The following is a 21,267-nucleotide window of genomic DNA, read 5'->3' as shown; positions in this document are numbered from 1 at the left end:
ACCAAAAGTTCTGTACTACAAGGCCAGTAAAGTGACAAATGAGAGAGGGAACAATTTAAAGCCTACGTGGGTTTTTCCCAAATAAGTATGATTATTTTCGTGTTTTCAGAACCACCTGACCTCGCCATGATCGAGCCCATCACAGAAGAGCGTGCCTCTAGAACTCTCTACCGCATCGAACTGCTCCGGAAAATACGTGAGCAGGTTCTTCATCACCCACAGCTGGGGGAGAGGCTGAAGCTCTGCCAGCCGAGCTTGGACTTGCCAGAGTGGTGGGAATGTGGAAGGCATGACCGAGACTTGCTGGTGGGTGCTGCTAAACACGGGGTCAGCCGGACAGACTACCACATCCTCAACGACCCTGAGCTGTCCTTCTTGGACGCACACAAAAATTTCGCTCAGAACAGAGGGGCTGGTAACGTATCGACCATGAATCCTCTGGCAGTTGGATTTGGCCAGATTCCTGCAGTCATCTCATCCACTCACATTCAGGACGAAAAGGTGACGGGCCAAACTGAAGGCAAAGGGGAGGAATCTGAAAACACAGCTGCCCAAGAGAAAGCTGCAGCGAAAGAAGAGGAAGAGGAAACTGAGGGCAGGGAAAAGGACAGTAAGCAGGAATGTGAGGCCGAGGCCAGCTCTGTGAAAAATGAGCTGAAAGGCGTGGAGGTCAGTGCAGATACCGGGCCCAAGTCAATTTCAGAGAAGGAGTCTGAAGAGGATGAAGAAGAAAAGCTGGAGGACGACGATAAGTCAGAAGAGTCTTCCCAACCCGAAGGTAACGCCTGGCCACCCGGCCTCTCTCCTTTCATAACCGCAGTGGCCACGTGCTGAGTTTTCGTGTCACGCGACAAGGGCTCGCTCCTGTGTCTTTAGGGTAATTAGAGTACATTTTCTTGTGTGAAGGGATAATTTTAGGCTATGATTAGATGTATGGTCTGCTCTGATAAGTCACGGAAACATGGTATTTTGAACAAGTTAAACTCAGTTTTGTGGACACATAATTTCTGGATTAAGGATGGGGTTAACTTTATAGTAGCAGTGTATTAAAAATTCCAGGTGATTTTAATTTGGACAATTAAATGTGAGGGAGAAGTCATTCACTGAGTAAATATTGGTAGTTATTTTTAAACAAATAATGGTTACTTGATACAGTTGTAATTCAGAAGTAAAAGGTAGGAGTAGAATCTGAGAAGAACCAGTTTTCTTCGTTAAGTCACAAAAATCAGGCATATTTTACTGTCTTCTGGAGCTGGAACTTGGAACTTAAGTGATATCTTAGCCCTTTTTCCTGTGTGGGACATGGGTTCTTGAGTCGGAGGCCTAGCCGTCCTTCGGCCTCCTCCGAGGTGTGCTTGCACCCTGTCAGGTGACAGTGATGCAGCCGCCCTGCGCCTCTGCTGCTGCGCCTGTAGAATGGGGCTGGCCATCTGCAAGGAAGGCTACTACAAGCTTTAAACAACAAGATTTGTGAAATGCCTAATACCGTTCTAGCCGCACTGTAGGCACTCAATAAAATGGAGCAGATTGGGCCCTGGCTGGGTGGCTCAGTTGGTTGGAACATCATCCCATGCTCCAAAAGATTGCGGGTTCAATTCCTGGTCAGGGTACAAACCTGGATTGCTGGCTTGATACCAGTTGGGACCTGTACCGGAGGCAGCCAGTCAATGTTTTTCTCTCACATCAATGTTTCTCTCTCTCCCCCACTCCCACCCCTTTGTCTCTTCTCTCTCCCTCTCCCTGCTTCCCTCTTTCCCTTCCTCTCTCTCTAAAATCAATAAATGCATCCTCCAGTGAGGATTAAATTTTTTTTTTAAATGGAGCAGATTGTTATTTAATTTTTTCATGTCCTTTCTAAACTTCTTTTTCAGTGGTATCCTGGTTGTGAGTAATGCACTTTAACTCATTTCTCAGCAGGAGCTGTCTCTAGAGGGAAGAATTTTGATGAAGAAAGCAATGCTTCTATGAGCACTGCTAGGGATGAAACCCGGGATGGATTCTACATGGAGGACGGAGATCCTTCCGTAGCTCAGCTCCTTCATGAAAGAACATTTGCCTTCTCATTTTGGCCTAAGGTTGGTTTTTGTGGTGGTTGTTGTTTTGTTTTGACCAAAAAAGAGAGAGGAATGGAAGAAATTGTTCTGGCTTGATTTTTCAAGTAATTTTAAGTTAAACTTTGACACAATGTATAAAGACTATAGTTTTTTTTTTTTTATGTTTTAAAGAATGATCTAGAAAAGCCCCCCCCCCAAAAAAATTCTGTAGAATACTTTTGTAGTAGGGTAGGAAGGAAGACATGAAGGAAAGATAATAAGCAACAGAACCATTTATATGAACCTCTGGCTCCCTGAGGTGTTTTAGGGCGGCAGGCATATTATCCAGTGTATGTGATGATTGTTTTAGCAGGTTCACCCTTTGGCGATAGAAAATGTATGACTTTAAAAAACACTTGTATTGAGATAGAAAACCCCTAACGTGACATTTATGATCTTAATCAATTTTAAGTGTGTCGATTAGTAGTTCTTAAGAATATTTATATTGTTACGAAGCAGATCTCAGTCTCGCGTGACTGAAACTTTATACCCATTCCTACCCCCTCGCCCCTGGCAGCCGCTATTCCACTTTTTGTTTCGGTGAATTTGACTGCTTTAGATACCTCCTATAAGTGGAACCATACAATACTCTGTCCTTTTGTGACTGTCTTACTTCACTTAGCATAATGTCCTCAAGGTTCATCCATGTGATAGGATGTCCTTCCTGCTTAGGTCCGAATACTATTCCACTGTATGTATATATTGTATTTTCTTTATTTGTTCACACGTTATTGGGGCATTTGGGTTCCTTATAGGTCTGGGCTCGGTATAGTGCTACTGGGAACATGCATTAATGTCTCTTTGGGACCCTGCTTTTGGTTCCTATGGATGTGTACTCAGAAGCCGGGCGACAGGCTAATATGGTAGTTCTAGGTTTAATGTTTTGAGGAACCTCCATACTGTTTTCTTATAGTGATTACACCATTTATTTTTTTTAGTCTGAAATAGAGCTTTTAGATTTAAGACAAGTTTCATATATTTAGAAGCCTAGTCATCTTCACTCAGGAGGAGGTGGATTGCTAACCCATGTGGTCCAGTATTTTATGCGGTAATTCCAAATGTAGGTATCTGTAACCGAAAGCAAAAAAAGAAATGACTTTTTTTTTTTTTTTTTTTTTTGCAAACTAGCATAATTTTATAAGCAATCCCTATATAATTTGGGTCTGTTTTTCAGGGTGGGGAAGTAATTACCCTAATTACCATAGCAGGACTGTCTGGTTTAAAACAGCACAAAAACAGCATCAGTCCACTCATCCCTGGGCTGGCCTTCCATTACTGTTAGTTGCGTAAGAAATCATGTGAAATTTTTAACTGAAAAGTGCACTATCGAAGACATCTCTTTTTCTGTGCCCTCTCACTTCCCCCATTATGCTAATCTCCCTTGTCCAGGATGGAAGGGAGTTCCCCAGATCAGTCAGGTCTACGGTAGCAGGCAGGCACTTTTAATCGATGGAAACTGGGTCTAAGAGCTGTAATTAGAAATTTTTAATGTACACGCTTCAATGAAACTTGAAGTGATAATAGGTAGGGAATGCAAATTGACATTCATTAGGTGTTCCTAGGCTGGTGCCCATTTCGTAATGCTGAACTTTATTAATAGTGACGCTAATGATGTCCCACTTCCTGGGATAGGCTGTGATCCTGCCTGTGGATCTGAAGCGCCAGAGCATCCAGAAGCTAAATGCAGGTTCCCTTGTTATCTGCTGACACTTACCACCAATTCTTTAGCTTGAATAAAAGTTACTTTTCAAATATAGGGACATCTTAGAGGTGGTGGCCCTGCAGTGCTTCCTAATCTATGGGACGCTGTGTTCACAATTTCAGAACATTAGGCTTTCTGTGTTGGAGCCATCTGAGGACCTTGCTCCATGGCAAGGCAGTTTTGATGGAATTTATTTACTTGCTTGCTTGCTTGTTTTTTTTTTTTCTTGTACATTTTGCTCACCAATTGACTTCTAAACCGTTTTCAGCATCTTGTTGGAAATATTTACCTACTAATTTCATTAGGTCTCTGTTGCCATTTCACGTGGCTTTTCTTCTCCTTCCAGGATCGAGTGATGATAAACCGATTAGACAATATCTGTGAAGCCGTGCTGAAAGGCAAATGGCCAGTAAATAGGCGCCAGATGTTCGATTTCCAGGGCCTCCTCCCTGGGTGCACACCACCCACCGTGGACAGTCCCCTGCAGAAGAGGAGCTTTGCGGAGCTCTCCATGGTGGGCCAGGCCGGCGTTGGTGCGAGTGAGGACCTCACGGCTTCTCCGCAGCTGTCGAAGGTAGGGCAGAGTGGTTTGTATCTGCATCTTAGAGTCCAGCTCCCTAAATCTTCTCCCAGTTGGGAAGCTTGTGTTTCTCTGGTCCTACTTAGAAATATGGCTGCTGTTTCCTCAGCTCTGTTGAACAGTCACGAACGTTTAATTCCTTACACTTCTTGTTCTTTAGTTCTAAAAGCAAGCTCGTATCGCAGGTCCAGTTTGGGCTCATTGTTTTGTTGGAAATTTTCAATAGGAAGACGCCCTCAACCTCTCTGTCCCTCGCCAGCGGAGGAGGAGGAGGAGAAAAATCGAAATCGAGGCCGAGAGAGCTGCCAAGCGGAGAAACCTCATGGAGATGGTCGCGCAGCTTCGGGAGTCTCAGGTGGTCTCCGAAAACGGACAAGAGAAAGTCGTGGATTTATCAAAGGCCTCACGAGAGGCAACAAGCTCTACCTCAAATTTTTCATCTCTTACTTCAAAGTTTATCTTGCCTAATGTCTCGACCCCAGTGTCTGATGCCTTTAAGACTCAGATGGAGCTGCTCCAGGCAGGGCTGTCACGCACGCCCACAAGGCATCTGCTCAACGGCTCCCTGGTGGATGGAGAGCCTCCCATGAAGAGGAGGCGGGGGCGGAGGAAAAACGTGGAGGGCCTCGATCTGCTTTTCTCCATGAGCCACAAACGGACGTCATTGAGCACAGTAAGTTCAGGCGCTCGCTTCTATTGTCTGTGCCCGTGTCGACAGCCAGGGTCCCTGCACTGCCGGTGACGCTGGTCTGTGTTCCTCTCAGTGATGCGGCGTTAAAGCTGACTTCTTCCACCAATGAAGTGGAATCAGAGTGAACAGAGTCGTGGTCCTGAGCTGGAAAATTGTGTTGAGCTTCGATACAGATCACTCGGCCTGAACCAAATGTAGCTGGAGGATGTATTCTTCCCAAGATTCTGATATATTGATTGCTCTCGGAAGACTAGCCCAAAACAGAAACATGTTCTTCAGAGCCTGTAATTGTTATCTCTGAATTCTTGAGGTGGAAAAAGCTCATGCTCTTAAAAATACTGATATATTTTGGGCCTGGCATTTATTAGATTAGTGTGAGTGTTTAGTTTCAGACTTAAGATACGTATTCATATACCAAGTTAGGGATTGCGAATTCTTCTGCGTCAATAACTAGATAGTTTAAAAATAGCAACTGAATAAAAATCTGTTTAGGTTTGAATGAAATGTAGGTGCCAATGGATTTTGACTTTTATTTCAATTCATAGGAAACAAGTGCATTATAATCACAACTGTCTTCCCTAATCTGTGTTGACCACACCCCCTAAAAATGAGCTGCCTGGCTAACAACGAGGACTTTACCCCAAAGAGCCTGATTGCATGCGGCTCCTTTTTAAAGCTGATTAGTACTTGATGTCTTTTGCCCGTTGATTTGAAACCTGAATCGTCAGCACAGTGGTTCCGAAGCTCCCTGTCTGTGCGCAAGGGGCTGGCACTCTGGTGATGGTGGGACGGTCCCCTGGGCAGCAGGACGCAGTTTGGGGAGCACTGCAGTTGGAAACTAAGGGGGACAGTTGTTTGTTTTAATATTTTTATTTTCATTCTATTCCATCCCTATTGTTATTTTCCCATTTTCTATTTCTTGACCTAGAGAATGCTTAATAATTTAGAAGGGTAGGGAAAGGTCTGGTTGAATTAAAATCTAGAAAGTACAAAATAGCATTCCCTGAAACTTGTGCCCTGGTGAGGTCTGAGAAAAACAGAAGTGTCCAGGTGGTTTAAGTTAATTTTCAAAATTTATTATCGATGCTCCAGTTGCAAAAGTGGTCATTTTTGTTGAGTATATGGTTACTTTCGGAATCTTGTGGAAATAAGTCTTGCATTGGATCAGCTGTGGCTGGTTGTTCCCTAAGTTAAAATGCCATTTCTAGGTATAAGCTCCCCAAAGTCGTATCTCCAGTGATTAGCCTTCCTGCTTAAAACCACCCTGGTAACACTTGGACAGGTTTTGTTTGCTGGAAGTCCTTTCTTTGTCAACATCACAAACTGGGGGGCTTCTGTGGCTTGTACCTCTTTCATTTACTCTTGTGCTTAATATCGGAATCGTGGCACACACAGGAATCAATATCCCTGGGCTATTAATATTCCAGCTGGTGCTACTTCCCTATTGTAGTTACACACCTATAAACTTAAGGCTGATTCATTTCATGTATCTTAAGTTATACCTGAGAATTTATTGATATTTTTATTTTTCTAAAGTTATATTTAGCTCAAAACTCCTAATAGATGTTAAAGGTTTATTTTTTACTGTCGTGTTGGTGTTGTGGAAGGTTATGCATTATGTCAGCATTCACACTGGAGACCATTTTTTGCGGCCACCATACATTCAGCAACGTTGTGAGGGCTGGCCCTGCCCGTGTGCTGCACACTGGGGTGTGAGAACAAAGTCCTGACAGGTGCTTGCACTAGGTAGCTCAGTGTTTAAGAGAAGTAATGATGTATCATAGTTGTGAGCTATGGTTGGAGTACTTCATGAACCCAAAGGAAGAGGGGAATGAAGGGAGGAGACTAGGAGAAGAAACAGATGAGGAAGTATCCCTAGGGGTGTTCACATTTCAGTTAAGTTTAGAAGATCGTGTAGGAGTTGGTTGTTTGAAAAGAGGGAGTGGGGAGAGCATGTGCAGAGAGGGCGTGAGGTCAGGGACAGCCTGTCATGTTTGGTGACCTGAAAGCTGTTGGCTGGGAAATTCGGGTCAGCCAAGATGAGCTTGGAGGCAAGGGTCAGCAGAGATGAGCCAGGAGGCAAGGTGGGATGCAGGTCGTGGAGGGCGTTGATTGCCATGTAAGAATCTGGATTTTACATGGAAGGTAGTAGGGATTCAATTATCAAAATACTTTAACTAGGAGAGTGTGACAGGGTTTAAAACTAGGAAGAGTGCATTTTAGAAAGTGGGCTCCAGTGTAGAACTGGCAGTTGGACTGCAGAATAGTGGGACAGAACTAGATCAGGAAGGCCGTTTAGTAATGTTGCAGTAATACAGGCGGGGAGTCGGGGCAGAGAGAATGGAGAAATGGGCTGACATAAAAGATGTCAGGGATTTGAAAACCCAGTTTGAGGACCAGTAGCTTGACGATGGTAGAGTTTAGCCTTCAGTTCATCTTTGTGGTGTTGCCACACACACCTAACACAAAATCCTGGACCATCAGCAAAATCTCACTATTCACAGAGTGCCAAAAAGCTACATATAAACTGGCTCTTGGAACATTTCTTTAAATAAAATTCTAACGGCATTTATCTCTGATCTCCAAGAGAGATTGAGAGGCTGCCTTCGGTGCACACGAGGCTCACACTGCACTGCCTCGGCTGTATTCCTGGGGGCTTGCTCAGGGTCTCAGACATGGGGTGGGGTGGACTGTGAATTTTCTACCTAATGATAAATTCTGTGATACGAAGAATGATGTTAAAGTTTCATCTTCTAATATAATAGCTCTTCCAAAATTGACGTTATTTTAAGTAAACTTTTTTTCCTTTTTGAGTAAAGATCCATTGTGTTGGGATAGTACGTTGCCAGAAGCTCTTTCTTCATGTGAGAACTCAGATCATTGTCAACTTTCTGCAGGAGGACGCTGAGGTGACCAAAGCTTTTGAGGAAGACATAGAGACCCCACCAACAAGAAACATTCCTTCTCCTGGACAGCTGGACCCCGACACACGAATCCCCGTTGTAAATCTTGAAGATGGGACGAGGCTGGTGGGGGATGACGCTCCTAAAAATAAGGACTTAGTTGAATGGCTGAAGCTGCACCCTACTTACACTGTTGATTTGCCAAGTTATGTACCAGTAAGTATTACGGAGCTTGGAGTGGTAGGAATCTTGCTAGGACAGTCCATTTTATTCTCCTGTACAGCATAGAAATACCCGGTCCCTCTGTCTTTAGCTTAAATGTCTTCTCATCTTGAATGCTTTCCAGTTTTTGTCATATAATTCTACATTCAAGAAACTTAGCTTCAGGTCTATGCCACGTGAAGGGCAGGCCGCCTTGTAGTTGTTCGAAGACATCTATTATGCATTTTCTTACTTTCTCCATCCCCCACCAAACAGGCATTTCTTCAGTTATTCTCTACCTCGTTTCTGGGCTAACACTCATGCATGCACTTCAATTGATCTCCACCCAAGTCGGGCCCACTCAGAATGCTATGAAGATGTTACTTGCAGAGATTCGACCAGCTGATTTAGTCCATGAGTTTATTAACTTTTCTTTTAAGCAGCTAACCTTTATGCCTTAGATTAAACATTAGACAGTATCTCCAGATAATTTGTCACATAAACTGTCTACTAGCTAGTAATGCAAATGTTTCACTTCCCTATTTAATGTGACTGATTTTAAAACCTTAAATGTTGGACTTTGCATTTGTTTTGTTGAGTTCCTGCTGAGTTGAGTGGCCCTTCTGCAAAGGTCCCTTTATCCTTGGTCGGTTCTTCTCATGTCCAGTCCTGTGTTGTAGATGGAATATCATCTCTGCATTCATTGACGTTGCTGCATAGAATTAGCGAAGGTACTAGAGGAAATTTTCTTTAAAATACCATGACTTGGTTAAACATTTGAAGAGAAGATTTTAAACAGGGTTATTGATAGAAGGAAAAGCAGATTCTCAGCTTACATGTTTGTTTAGTTCCTCAGTGTACAGGGGGAGGAAAAGTAGGACTTTTTCCTTTCAAAGAAAAGCATGGTTTCTACTAATTCAAATAAATATTGAACCTTCCGTAGTAATTAAATGACTTGATTGTTTGTTATTTATACAAGAAAAAAATAAGTGTTAGATACAGTTTTACTAAATATATATATTTTTTGCAGAAGAATGCGGATGTGCTGTTTTCCTCATTTCAGAAACCGAAACAGAAACGACATCGATGTCGAAACCCTAATAAATTGGATATAAACACTTTGACTGGAGAGGAGAGGGTGCCCGTTGTCAATAAACGAAATGGGAAGAAGGTGAACACTGGGCAGGGGAACCGACCTCTTTGGGATTTCTTATCCTGAGAGGAGTGTTTTAGTCTGTCATCTTTTACTTCTACAAATAATCACATTTTTTTCAGAATATATATACGTATGATGTATGTGTGTGTGTAGGTGTGTCTGTACAGTGATGGTGGAGGGAGAGGGAAGAACCTATGTGTTTTTAAAGCACGTTTCCCATGCCTCTCCCCAGATGGGTGGAGCTATGGCGCCTCCCATGAAGGATCTACCCAGGTGGCTGGAAGAAAATCCGGAGTTTGCAGTTGCTCCAGACTGGACCGATATTGTTAAGCAGTCTGTAAGTACAAGCTCTGCATAACTGTCAAGGAAGGTATCTAAACAAAACCGTTTTCCTGAATTTTTCTTTATTTTCTGTTGGCCATTAACAGGAAGACATTAAAGAATAGCTTGAAGGATTGACACAATGCATCATTTTCATACATCATAATGTATCGTGTCTTGTGTCAATACATCATGAATCCAAAGCGTGTTAATTAGAGAGCTCTGATTTAAAAGGATGGTTAGAAATGCACATTCACAGTCTTGGAGGTGAACTTCCTACAGGGAGGAATGCCCCAGGTAAACCTAGTTAACAGTCCACCTGTGGAACACTGTTTATGGTGACTTAGGGTATTAATATTAACTATGATTTCTGATATTAAAATAAACCGGCTGTTTTCACCCTTTTTGATTTTGTGGCACACATACACTAATTACTAAAATTCTACAGCACACCAAAAAATCTATTCTACTTTTTACTGATCTGACAAAAATAAGTATAATTTTGACTGATTTACCAATAATAATAATAACAACGACCTACCCTTTTTGCTTCAAAGTGACTTTTTAAAAAATCAGGTGCTTTTACTTGTATATAAGGATTTCTGGTACTAAGAATTAACCAATCAGATGTAACCGTATTATGCGATGTGACCAATAAGATGCAACTCCATTTATGATCTGTATATTGGGTTGGCCAAAAAGTCTGTATGGTTTTTTTCTGTAAAATGAAAGATACATTTTTCATTTTCACCAAAAACTTTATTTATTTGGATATTTTCAGCAGGTTGGCTATCTCCCGTGTGGTGTATAACTTAGATTATTCTCAATTGATGTCTCAGTTTACCTCTACCAACTTCAACTGGGCTACCCAATCCTGCAGCATTGTCCAGTGAGAATTCTCCAGCACAGAACTTCGCACACCACTTTTGACATGTTCGATCAGTCGCAGCACCTTCTCCACACACTGCACAGATCTTTTGTGTGTGTGTGTGTGTGTGTTTCAGTTGTGTTTTTACCTTTCTTGAACTAATAACTCATAATATGATAAACATGTTGAGTATTTTCTTATATCTTCAATGTTAAAATTGCTGCACAAAAATTCACCAATTTTCTTTTTTTTTAATGCATGCTGATATGACAGCTGTCACAGTACAATCTAACACAATTGTTTTGAATGATGTAAAGACAACTAAGCGCTACTAGAGCCAAAACCAAATGAACTTTTGGGCCAACCCAGTATTTACGGTTCAGGACAGGATATTCACACCGGACAGCTATTGTTGTGTGACCTGTTGTCATTTTATTTTATTTGACAATCAAACGGAAAAGAAGTCAGCGCCTCTGACTAAATAGTCAGGTATTGCATGTTATGAAAATTCTTGCAGCGCACCAGTTGAAAATCGCTGAAATGAACAAATAAAAAATAAAACAATTCTGCCCTGGCTGGGTGGCTCAGTTGGTTGGAGCCACCTACACACCAAAGGGTTGTGGATTTCATCCCAGGTCAGGGCACATGCCCAGGTTGAGGGTTTGATCCCTGGTTGGGCTGCATATGGGAGCCAACCAACTGATGTTACTCTCTCAAATCGATGTTTCTCTCTCCCCCGCCTTACTCCTGCGCTCCCTTTTTCTCCCTCCCTCCGTCCCTTCTACTCTCTCTAAAACCAATGCATATGTCCTTGGTGAGGATTAAAAAAAAAAATTAAAAAATATAACAATTCTGCCTAAATTTTCTTTGCTATTTCTTTTTAAAATTAATTTGTTAATGAGGTCTTGATGCTTGTTTGCTTGTTACGAAGTACACAGTAAAACAGCTTATATTGCTTTTGGTGTATAATAGGAGCAGTCTTAACCCATGTGTCATATGTGAACTGCCACCATAAAGAGAATACGGGCAGTTCCATCCCCTCCAGAATTCCCTGTGTTATTCTCTCACTCGCCTGCCTCTGGCCCCTGCCAACTGCTGACCTGTTCTCCATCCGTAGAGTTCTGGGTGGGTTTTTTGTTTGTTTGTTTTGAGGCTGTCATAAACAGAAGCACAAAGTGTATACCCTTTTGTTTCACGTACACTGAGATGCGTCCAAGTGGCCGCGTGTGTCAGCAGTTTGCTCCTTTTCGTTGCCGAGCAGTCCTTCATTCTGGGTGCAGATAAGATGGCCTTTACCTGGCAGAGTGTAGCCTTGAACAGTTTTTATGCGACTCATCATGACTCAGGGAGCTAATGTAATGCTAAAATGCACAATTGTGCTTGCACAAGTTTCATCGCTGAGCTTTTAGAGTGGAAATAATTGTTTGTGTATTTCCTCTCAGTATGTCAATTTTCAGACCATCACAAAGGCCACACTGAAAGTAAGTTTCTCCAGCAGCTTTTATAGCCACCGTTTGCCTCTCCATTTCCTTCAGGGTTTTGTTCCCGAGTCGATGTTCGACCGTCTTCTCACTGGACCTGTGGTGCGGGGAGAAGGAGCGAGCAGAAGAGGAAGAAGGCCCAAGAGTGAAATTGCCAGAGCTGCCGCCGCTGCCGCCGTGGCCTCCACGTCGGGCATCAACCCTTTGTTGGTGAACAGCCTGTTCGCTGGAATGGACCTGACGAGCCTTCAGAATCTCCAGAATCTGCAGTCTCTCCAGCTGGCAGGGCTCATGGGCTTCCCTCCGGGTCTGGCCACGGCAGCCGCTGCCGGAAGCGACGCTAAGAACCCTGCCGCCGTGCTGCCCCTGATGCTGCCGGGCATGGCGGGCCTGCCCAGCGTGTTCGGGCTGGGCGGGCTGCTGAACAACCCTCTGTCCGCTGCTACTGGAAACACCACTACTGCTTCGAGTCAAGGAGAACCGGAAGACGGCACTTCGAAGGTAGAAGAGAAGGGCAATGAGAACGAAGAGGAGAACAAAGACTCTGAGAAAAGCACAGATGCTGTTTCGGCTACTGACTCTGCGAATGGAACTGTTGGTGCTGCTACTGCCCCGGCCGGATTGCCCTCCAACCCGCTCGCCTTCAACCCTTTCCTCCTGTCCACCATGGCTCCAGGCCTCTTCTACCCATCCATGTTTCTACCTCCGGGGCTGGGAGGATTGACGCTGCCTGGGTTCCCTGCGCTAGCAGGGCTTCAGAATGCCATGGGCTCCGGCGCGGAAAAGGCCCCTGACAAGGCTGAGGGGGGTGCCTTTCAGGAAGAGGAGAACCCAGAAGGCAGCGACGCCGAGGAGAACCTGGACAAGACCGCGGAGTCCTCCATCCTAGAAGACGAAATAGCACAGGGTGAAGAGCTAGACTCGCTTGATGGGGGGGATGAAATAGAAAACAATGAAAATGACGAATAACCAGTACCAGTTCCCGTTAAAGTGTTTAAAACTTTTGACAAGTGGTAGTCCTACTGTTTACACTCACAGTTAATGTTCATACCTAGTTTTATAAGCTGTTCTGTAACATAGTGTAGCAAAAAAAAAAAAAGGAAAAAAGTCCAAGTCATGTTATACAGGTGTGTCAAAAGGTATCTTGGTCATTAAGTATTGTGCAGTGCATTATTTATTACCCCTAGGAGAGATGAAATTCGAGAGGTGATCATGTCTTTTTAAGGAAACTTACATAATGCTCTGCTTTTTTTTTTTTCCTCTTTCTTCTGGTACCATTGGTATTATAATAAAGAGCAATTTGTAACTTGAGTGGCACTAATGGAAGGAAGTGCTGCTCAAAGGAAGTATGAAGTTATATATTTAATTTTTTAATTTTAATTTCTTTGCTGTGAAGGTCAAGATGAAATTTACCATACATATCATACTTGCTCATTTGTTTCCCTTTCTGACTGTACGGGGGTTCCCACACTCGCGCGTCCACACCCATCCACACACCCTGACAATCTCCACCTTAGCGTGAACGTCTCTGTCGGAGGCGCAGCAATAATAAGGCAGCTGTTGAATGTGAAGGGTCCCTTTGGAAATTAACCTACTGGGAGGGTTCTTGCCAGACAGAACTACAGTTCCATTGTCTCGTGGTCTTGTAATGCACTGGTATAAACAAAATAAATAGATGAATAAATAAAGAGTGAGAGAATAGAGAATCAGGTACCTTTTTTAAATTAAAGGACTTTGTTACTTTAGCCACAAAGCTAAAACAGCATTACCTCAGCTCTAAACTAGCCTTGAAGTTTACAGACATGACTTTGTAAATGTATTGTTTTTCTTTGTTGTGATGTCCTTTTATTTTTTTTCTTTGAAAACTGCTATCATGTAAGATAAAATGTAAATTGCTGCCAACTGTAGTAATGATGCTTTTAATAAAAGTGACCCATGATATGCAGAAATGTAATTATAGAATGTAGTGTGTAGGGGAACTGGTGTTCACTCTATTTTTTGTATTCGCAATAGATGCAAATACAGCATTCTGGCCTTTGTACAGTTTCTTGATATATCCTCTTCTGCTAGATGAGCTGTTAGTAATATGCTAAACTGATTGTCTTCAGACTAGACAGGAAGAAAAACCTTAAATTACTTTCACATAATTCCACTCCAGATATCTCAGCAGAACCACACAAAACCTCCTATTGCTCCCTCAAAAGGGCATCTGAGACTGAAAATACCTAGAAATGTGTGCAGTGTCTGATAATGTGGTACACTACAGAACAAAAGGGCAAGAGAAAAATGAGGCTTTAATAGGCACAATATCTAGGTCATTTATCCTTGGTTAATGGGTAGAAAAACACAATGCCGGAGTGTCAGCAAGGGACACAAAGGCGCTCTGGTGTCCCGCGGACCAGTGCTTGATGCCAGAGCCTGTGGAAAACCCAGGCGGAATGAAAAGGGACCCACTTAAGCAAGCAGGCCAAGTGCACACACGCACGCACAGACTTGAGAGCTGCTGATTTGTGCACCCCTTTGTGACCTTTGATATTTGAGGTAAAGTCTAATTTGAGAGCTACTGTTTTTACCTTTTTATGTCACCTGACGAAACACAAAGCCGTGTTTCCGTGCAGTGAAAAAGGAGAAGAGCGGCGTCCGCAGTCCTGCGAATGTCCCTCCCTCCACGCCCGCCCGTGTGTGCACACGCAGTCCACTCCCTCCCAATGTGTTACAGGTCACACCGTCTAATTCCTTTTAGACGATGAGATGTGCTTAATTTATATCCCACGGTGAACGCATACCCGTTACGATCTGGAAAGGGAGCAACTTGAAACCTCCAGCTCAGAGATCCGTGGTCGCTTTTATCATCATTACTATTACCGCTTGCAGGGTAACACGTGGCTGGGGTGCATGGCAGGAAAGTGCCTTTAAGAGAATACCCTCTGAAATGGAATTCTTTGAACATGGGAAATAAAGCTAGGCCTGCACAAAGTACAGGGGATTTAAATAAATAACTGAAAGATTTTTTTAAGCCTTAAAATAATTAGGGAGATGTGTTTATTAAAACGAGTCAGAAAAGGGTCTTTTTCTAAAATTCTAAGTTGTAGTAGTCGAGGTGTTCCTGTGGCCTCCTGTAAATGGAGCATACGATGTGACCATGTGTCTGTGTCGCTGTGAGAAGAAAATGCTGAGAACAATGATGGCCTTCAAGGGAAGGGTATCAGTTGCTGGTGGCCAGAAGGAACTCTGAGGAGACCGTCAACTGCCGGCTCTGCATTTACTGGAATTAATGTAATGATGGCTTTAAAGTCGTTCAATTTTCCACATTGGAAAATGCTTTTTTTTTTTCTTCTAATGAAATTAATTCTTGATGTTAGGTTTTCGATTGACCTGGGTTAGAAATACATTGAAAGCAGCCCGGTACTTACTAAGTAGCGTTCGCTGCGTGTTTAGTGTACATGGAGCACTGAAGTGCCAAGTGCGTGCTGCGGCCGCACTGCTCTCTCACCGCGTCTCTGCGATTCCCAGGGAAAACAGGCCACGGTAAGTGTAGGAGCTGCGTTTGAACCCAGGCACTCTGACGTTAGAGTCTGCTTGCACTCTCCTACATGACTGCATTCTGTATTGTTACACTTCTTCCACAAACCCCTCTCTCTGTAAGGTATCTTAAGTTTGAGGTTGGGAATTAAAGTCTATATGTTGTAGAGCCTGGGACAGTGTGAGCTGTAAAGAAACTTGAGCACCAGTTAACTCACTTAAATTTGAATTTACTTGCCCTAGGAGTATTTCTATTTTTATAGAGAAACCAAGTTTTTAAAAACCGTGAACATACTCAAGTTTCAGAGCTAGTGAATTGCAAACCTGGTATCTGAACCCGGACTGATCCAGTTTTAAAGTCCAGGCCCTTGACCAGCGCTAGTGTAATTAACATTCTTCAAAACGTTGGGTGCTAGATGCTGACTCAGTGGCCAGACTACAGCAATGAAAACAAAGACAGCCTAGTTCCCTACTGACACCTGAGTGAAGAGAAGCAGGAGCCAGGCAAGAGCTGATTACTGAATGTTCCTGGCAAAGGGAATGGGCAATGCAGAGATTATGAATTGAGAGTGAGCTGGGAAGAAGAGGGGGCCTGGGGAGTCTGCCTGCCCAGAAGAATTCGGCAGCGGCCAGGTGGCCCCGGTGGAGGGTTTGGATTTCCTTTTAAGTGAGGTACAAAGTCTTTGGGAGGATTTATGCAGGATAGTGACCTAATCATACAAATGTTAAAGAGATAGAGCCTCCCGTTTAAATTACATGAATAATTTGTGTTAACTCTTCATGATTATTCCTATTGAAATATACTGAAAGTAAAACGAAGAGATGAGTGTTCACTATGCCTTTTTTTTTTTTTTTTTTAAGAATTCCATGATTCGTGTTACAAAATACTGGGAACAGAAAATTTTCCTTCCATGCCCTGTTATAAAATTATCTTTTCAGTTCAATGAAAATTACTTGTTAATTTCTTTGGGAAGAGTTTTAAGAAACTCTTTCTAGCAGGTAGTGGAGCTGAGACTGTGTGTACGTTGTTGAAATGTGTGTGCGGGGAGTGTCTCCGTGGCTCCGGAGCCACCAGTAAGTTTAAAGAAGGAAGCAAAACAATGTAAATGACTTCTAACAAGCACTTAAAGGTTAGAATATATCTAATTCATTCAACGCGGCTCTCTAATGAGCAATTTTATGTATTTTCTTAGCACAGATACGATTTACCACAGTTTAATAGATATTTTATAGTGAACTACATTTTGCAAAATAATTGAATAAATTAAGACTCCTTCGGTGAAAGGTATTTCATCATTGAATTTTTAATCGGGAGAATCACCCAATTTGGGGATTTTTCTGGAAAGGATTAGGATGGTGATTTTCAAAGTATTTTGAACTATTAAGTCATTTTTACATTTAAGGTTTGTGCTCCACTCCCCTGCGGCTCCCACTGTTACTGAGTCTCTAAACCGACACCAGCAAACGGCCCTGTGCGTGTGTGTCGGCACTGTGGCTCCCCCTCACAGGTCTGTTGGGCTGTAGATCTTGGATCTGCTGATGCAGAGTTGAATTTTAATTTGCCTCTCCTTAACCATTGAATGTTTACTGTGCCATTTAAATAAAACTGAAGAATAGGGTGACAATTTAAATTTCAAATATTCTTTCATCTAGCATCTTTATCTTCAGAACAATTTACTTCTATAATTTGGCTCCTAAGCTGGTCGAAATTGCAATCAATGGTCCAGAGATGGCAGAATGCATCGCGAAGTGCTTACAGGTGTCTAAGTGTAGCGCTGCCTCCCTACTTAGTTTCCTTCCCATGAACGCTTCTTACGAGGTTTTCACTGGACTCCAAGATAAATTTGTCACGGTGAATTTTAAGTTACAGCTAAAGGACAGCATAATAGATTTCTAATGTATAATAAAGAGAAACACTGAGCCAAAATATTGTTCAGGAATCACTTAATACTCTACCTGAGATGGCTTCCTCCATTGTCCCTTGCCCGCCTCTGCATTTTGATCTGAAAGCTCGATTTCAAAATTACAAATGAGAGAAACCTGATTCTCTTCTGTGACTGGAGCCGGGTACCACAGTGGCTTCGTATCCTTTGCAACCCAAAACCGTCTCAATGGCCAGCCGCGCTCAAGAGACCTCAGCTTGGAGGTAGGCCGGACTGGATGACTGAAACCTAAGCAGGCTGCGAACGGAATAGTTTGGGGAGGACACATCACACTTAGAACAGAACATTCTTCCTGGGTAACGTGTCTCACCATGCTTCCTTACGAATCAGGAAGCTCTTACCATTTTAAAATTCAGCACTTTTGTTTGTGAAGAAGCACTTGTGAGTTAATCCATGCCACACCTCAGTGTTCTTGGCCACCACCCCGTGACGAGGCGAAGTCACTTGCCCCTGGCCCAGTGGTAAGATGAGCGAGGTGGAGAAAACTTACAATGAAGTGCCCCAGTGTGGGCTGTGTCTAGCCGTGGGCCGTATGTCAGACGCATAAACCTGCCATTCACGTCAGTTCAGGTCTGGATACGGTCTGAAACAAAACCCCCAAACCTAAAATAGACTCAGCTACAAACTTTTTAATGGCAACCGACAACTATGAGGAAGAACAAACCAGAAGGTTCCAGAATCTCGTGCTACAAGACAAAAGTACTAGTGAAGGATGCCTGAAAGATATTCAAGTTTAAAGCAATGACATGAGTGCTTTACATCCATGCTAGTTCTATGATCTCAGGTATGCAACTGATAGTCTAAATACTTTTTAAAATATTTGTTGTACCTTATTAAAGCTTGTTCTGTAGAATTTTGGATAGCGAATTAGCTCCGAACTTCCAAATGGCCCTGAAAGGCAGCCCTAGTTAAGCCTGGAACTTGAAGTTCCTACAAGGATGGGCAACATCCCCAGCAGCACAGTGCTGCTGCTTCCACCGTCACGCTGCGCTAGGTTTTTCTAGGCCATCATAGCACTCAAAGCTGATTTGCATATCTGTGGCCGCAGAGCTACTGTTCTCCCACTAGGCTCAGGGGCCCTGCCAGGCAACTTCAGGATCCTTTCCATCTTATTGTGAGCCTTCCTGGAACATGAGAGGCACCATTGTCTCTGACTGCAGAGGCATTGTTCTCCCCCAGACGAAGCTGGCCTGCTTCTCAGCTCCTCGATTTCTGCCTCCTCAGCCATGGCTAACTTCTGAGGAGCAGCTGGGCCAATTCACAATAGTCCGAAGAGTTACATAAAACCATTAAAAAATCTCCCTTTCCCCCTTACTTGCCACAATGTGAAGTTACAAACAAACCCCACCCCCCTTTTCTTGAGAGTCCCATTTCCTGTAGAACCTGTGTGTTCTAAGAAGACAGTGACTAAGAGCAAGGGCACCTCAGTGACAAGGTGCTTGGCCCTGCCCCTCAGCCCCCGTGAGAAATTTGAGTTCTGTTGGCCATCAGAATACGTGGAGTGAGGCAGAGGGAGAAAATGAAATTTTCAACCCCTAACCTGTCTATGGATACAAGTATCAATGGTTTATTCCCATTAAATTCCTGTTGGGGATAATTACTGCAAAAATCTGAAACCTTTATGATGTCAGGGGAGCAAAAAAGCTTTTTTGTATTTGTTGTTGTTTTTTAGTGCAGTTAGGACGCAGGCCGAATGAGCAAAACAAGGCTGACCTGTGAAACGTGGGAAGGAACTAAAGAGACCAAGCTGTAAAGTGACTTTGCAAGAAGAAAAGCAACTTCGAGACTCATTTGTTGTTTCTCCGTGTAGTCGGAGCTCAAATGACTATGTGGCTAAAAATTTATCTTTAGCTGATATACTTCAGATATGCCTGTGCTTATGTCTACATGCATGTCCGCATGTGTGGGAAAGCCTACCCTAAGTAGTTTCCTGTTTTACTCTGTAGTGTGGTCCAGCAGTGAGGCATAAGGATCGAGGGGACCAACAGCTGTGCCTTGCCCTGGACACATGCCCCAGGACCTGACACGCTGTGGATGTGACACAGTTCTCGTGGATGGTGCAAAGCATGCTGCCTCTCCCTGCCTCGAGGACACGTGGAAATCCACCATAACTTGAGGCTTTAGGCAGACTTACAGTTTGAATAGCTGTTACCAGTGCAAATGATCCTGGCCAGTTGCTTGTCAGTTGCAGCTAAATGTATTGAATAATTAAGAAGGTCCTGAGCCCATAGAACCTGGGAGAGGGCAGGTAACGACTGGTTGTCCTCGGTTGCAGGTAATTTTAGCTCCCTGCCCCTGGCAACCTCCACCAGAGCATGAACAGTTTAAACTCATCTGGTTTTACTTGAAGGCGAGGCCATCTAGGTTTCTGAATTATTGCCAAATGTGTTTGTGTGTGTGTATGTGTGTGTATTTAGAAACTTCAGCTTAATGACTCACGTATCAGCCTCTCTGGCATGAATGTGGTCATGAGGTCACCTCTCTTGAAGGCGCCACCAACAGTGATCTAAAAATGATGGCAGCAGTGGCCAAGAATGGCACCCCTTCTGCTAGGGTCCACTGGCCGGTCTCCTTCCGGGACTGGACACCTTGCCTGAGGGGCTCACTGTGGACACTTTGCACTAGGGGCCTCCCTACATGAAGCCTCCTCTCACTCCAGGACAGAAGCCTTGGCGTGCATATTCAGGACGCCTTTTCTTAGGTTCACTAGAGAGCAGGAGTGATAGGCATCATTCTTAAGGAAGCAGCAATCACTTGGCAAATGTTTCATTGCAGCCGGGGCTGGGAGTGAGGGACAAAGGATGTAGTCAGGGTTTTTGATCTCAAGGGCCTTAGCATGTTGCTGACATAGTTGATATAAATAACATATCTGCCTACAATTTACAGATTTCAAGACATTTTGCATATATTATCTCAAGTGAGACAACTTTGAAACCGCAAGTTCAAAGATTAAAATGATTAAGGCTGGGCAATTCAAGGCTGGCCAGGGGCTTGCCTGGGTCTTGCAGGCAAGTGTACCCTCTAAACCCAGAATCTTTTTTTCTGCTACATGCAGACACCCACAGGCAACTTCACCGTACAGTGTGGCAGGCCCGCACACAAGAGCTTTGGTTGCTCTCTGAGCTTCACCTTCTTCATTTGTAAATTTGGAGTAATAATCACACCACGGCAACGCCTTCCTGGTAGGGCTGTGTGAGGGTTAGACATAGTGAATCTGCAAAGCCCTTAGCATCCAGCACTGACATGACAGGTCCAGGGGTTTCTGCATGCGGCCCCGGACGGCTATGAATGCGGCCCAGCACAAGATCACAAGTTTACTTACAAATTTTTTTTTGCTCATTAGTTTTCATTTGTGTTTGCGTGTGTATTTAATGTGTGGCCCAGAGACGCCAAAAGGTTGGACACCCCATTTTAAACCATCATCTAATGAGTTCCAAAGGATGGCAGAGCACAGTGAAGAGCCCGAGGGAGTGGTGGGGCCATCTGCTCTGAGGGGAACATTCACAGAAACGAGGCTGGGGCTGTCCTGAGAACACAGGGAGCTCTCAGCTGATGAGAGCAAGGTGGGCCTGGGGGAGGGAGTCGGTGGGCAGGAGGCTTCCTGGGGCGCCGGCTCTCAAACACTGAGAGAAGGACTGTTACACCGGGACCGTGTACACATTCATATTCGGATAAGAATCATTTCAAAACTTCACAAAATGCACATATTCTTTCTTCCTGTAATGCACTCTAATTTTTTCTGTTATATTCCATTTGATTTAAAAAATTCATCATTCCCCTCTAAATTGATTTTAAGATTCAATAAT

At 43.6% G+C, this 21,267-nt stretch overlaps 1 protein-coding gene across 5 annotated transcripts in view; it reads left to right on the top strand.

The window, feature by feature from the left end:
- The window catches only part of CHD7 (chromodomain helicase DNA binding protein 7), a 197,158-nt gene extending 183,208 nt beyond the window's left edge, over positions 1 to 13,950 (top strand). For 3 of the 5 annotated variants that reach the window (XM_024572022.3, XM_053929723.1, XM_053929724.1), the window contains exons 31-38: positions 110 to 778; positions 1,915 to 2,075; positions 4,142 to 4,369; positions 4,602 to 5,048; positions 7,964 to 8,185; positions 9,201 to 9,341; positions 9,559 to 9,663; positions 12,051 to 13,950. In XM_024572022.3, the coding sequence (XP_024427790.2) occupies positions 110 to 778; positions 1,915 to 2,075; positions 4,142 to 4,369; positions 4,602 to 5,048; positions 7,964 to 8,185; positions 9,201 to 9,341; positions 9,559 to 9,663; positions 12,051 to 12,965 (2,888 nt within the window). In that variant the 3' untranslated portion in view covers positions 12,966 to 13,950. The remainder of the gene's footprint in view (positions 1 to 109; positions 779 to 1,914; positions 2,076 to 4,141; positions 4,370 to 4,601; positions 5,049 to 7,963; positions 8,186 to 9,200; positions 9,342 to 9,558; positions 9,664 to 12,050) is intronic. The other 2 variants (XM_045181435.2, XM_045181436.2) reach the window with 2 other exon arrangements.
- Positions 13,951 to 21,267: the final 7,317 nt, after the last annotated feature.

The sequence above is a fragment of the Desmodus rotundus genome, chromosome 8, assembly GCF_022682495.2.
Source record: "Desmodus rotundus isolate HL8 chromosome 8, HLdesRot8A.1, whole genome shotgun sequence".
Taxonomy (NCBI): domain Eukaryota; kingdom Metazoa; phylum Chordata; class Mammalia; order Chiroptera; family Phyllostomidae; genus Desmodus; species Desmodus rotundus.
Note: the sequence above shows the minus strand (reverse complement) of the source record. Positions and strands in the feature narration are given on the sequence as shown.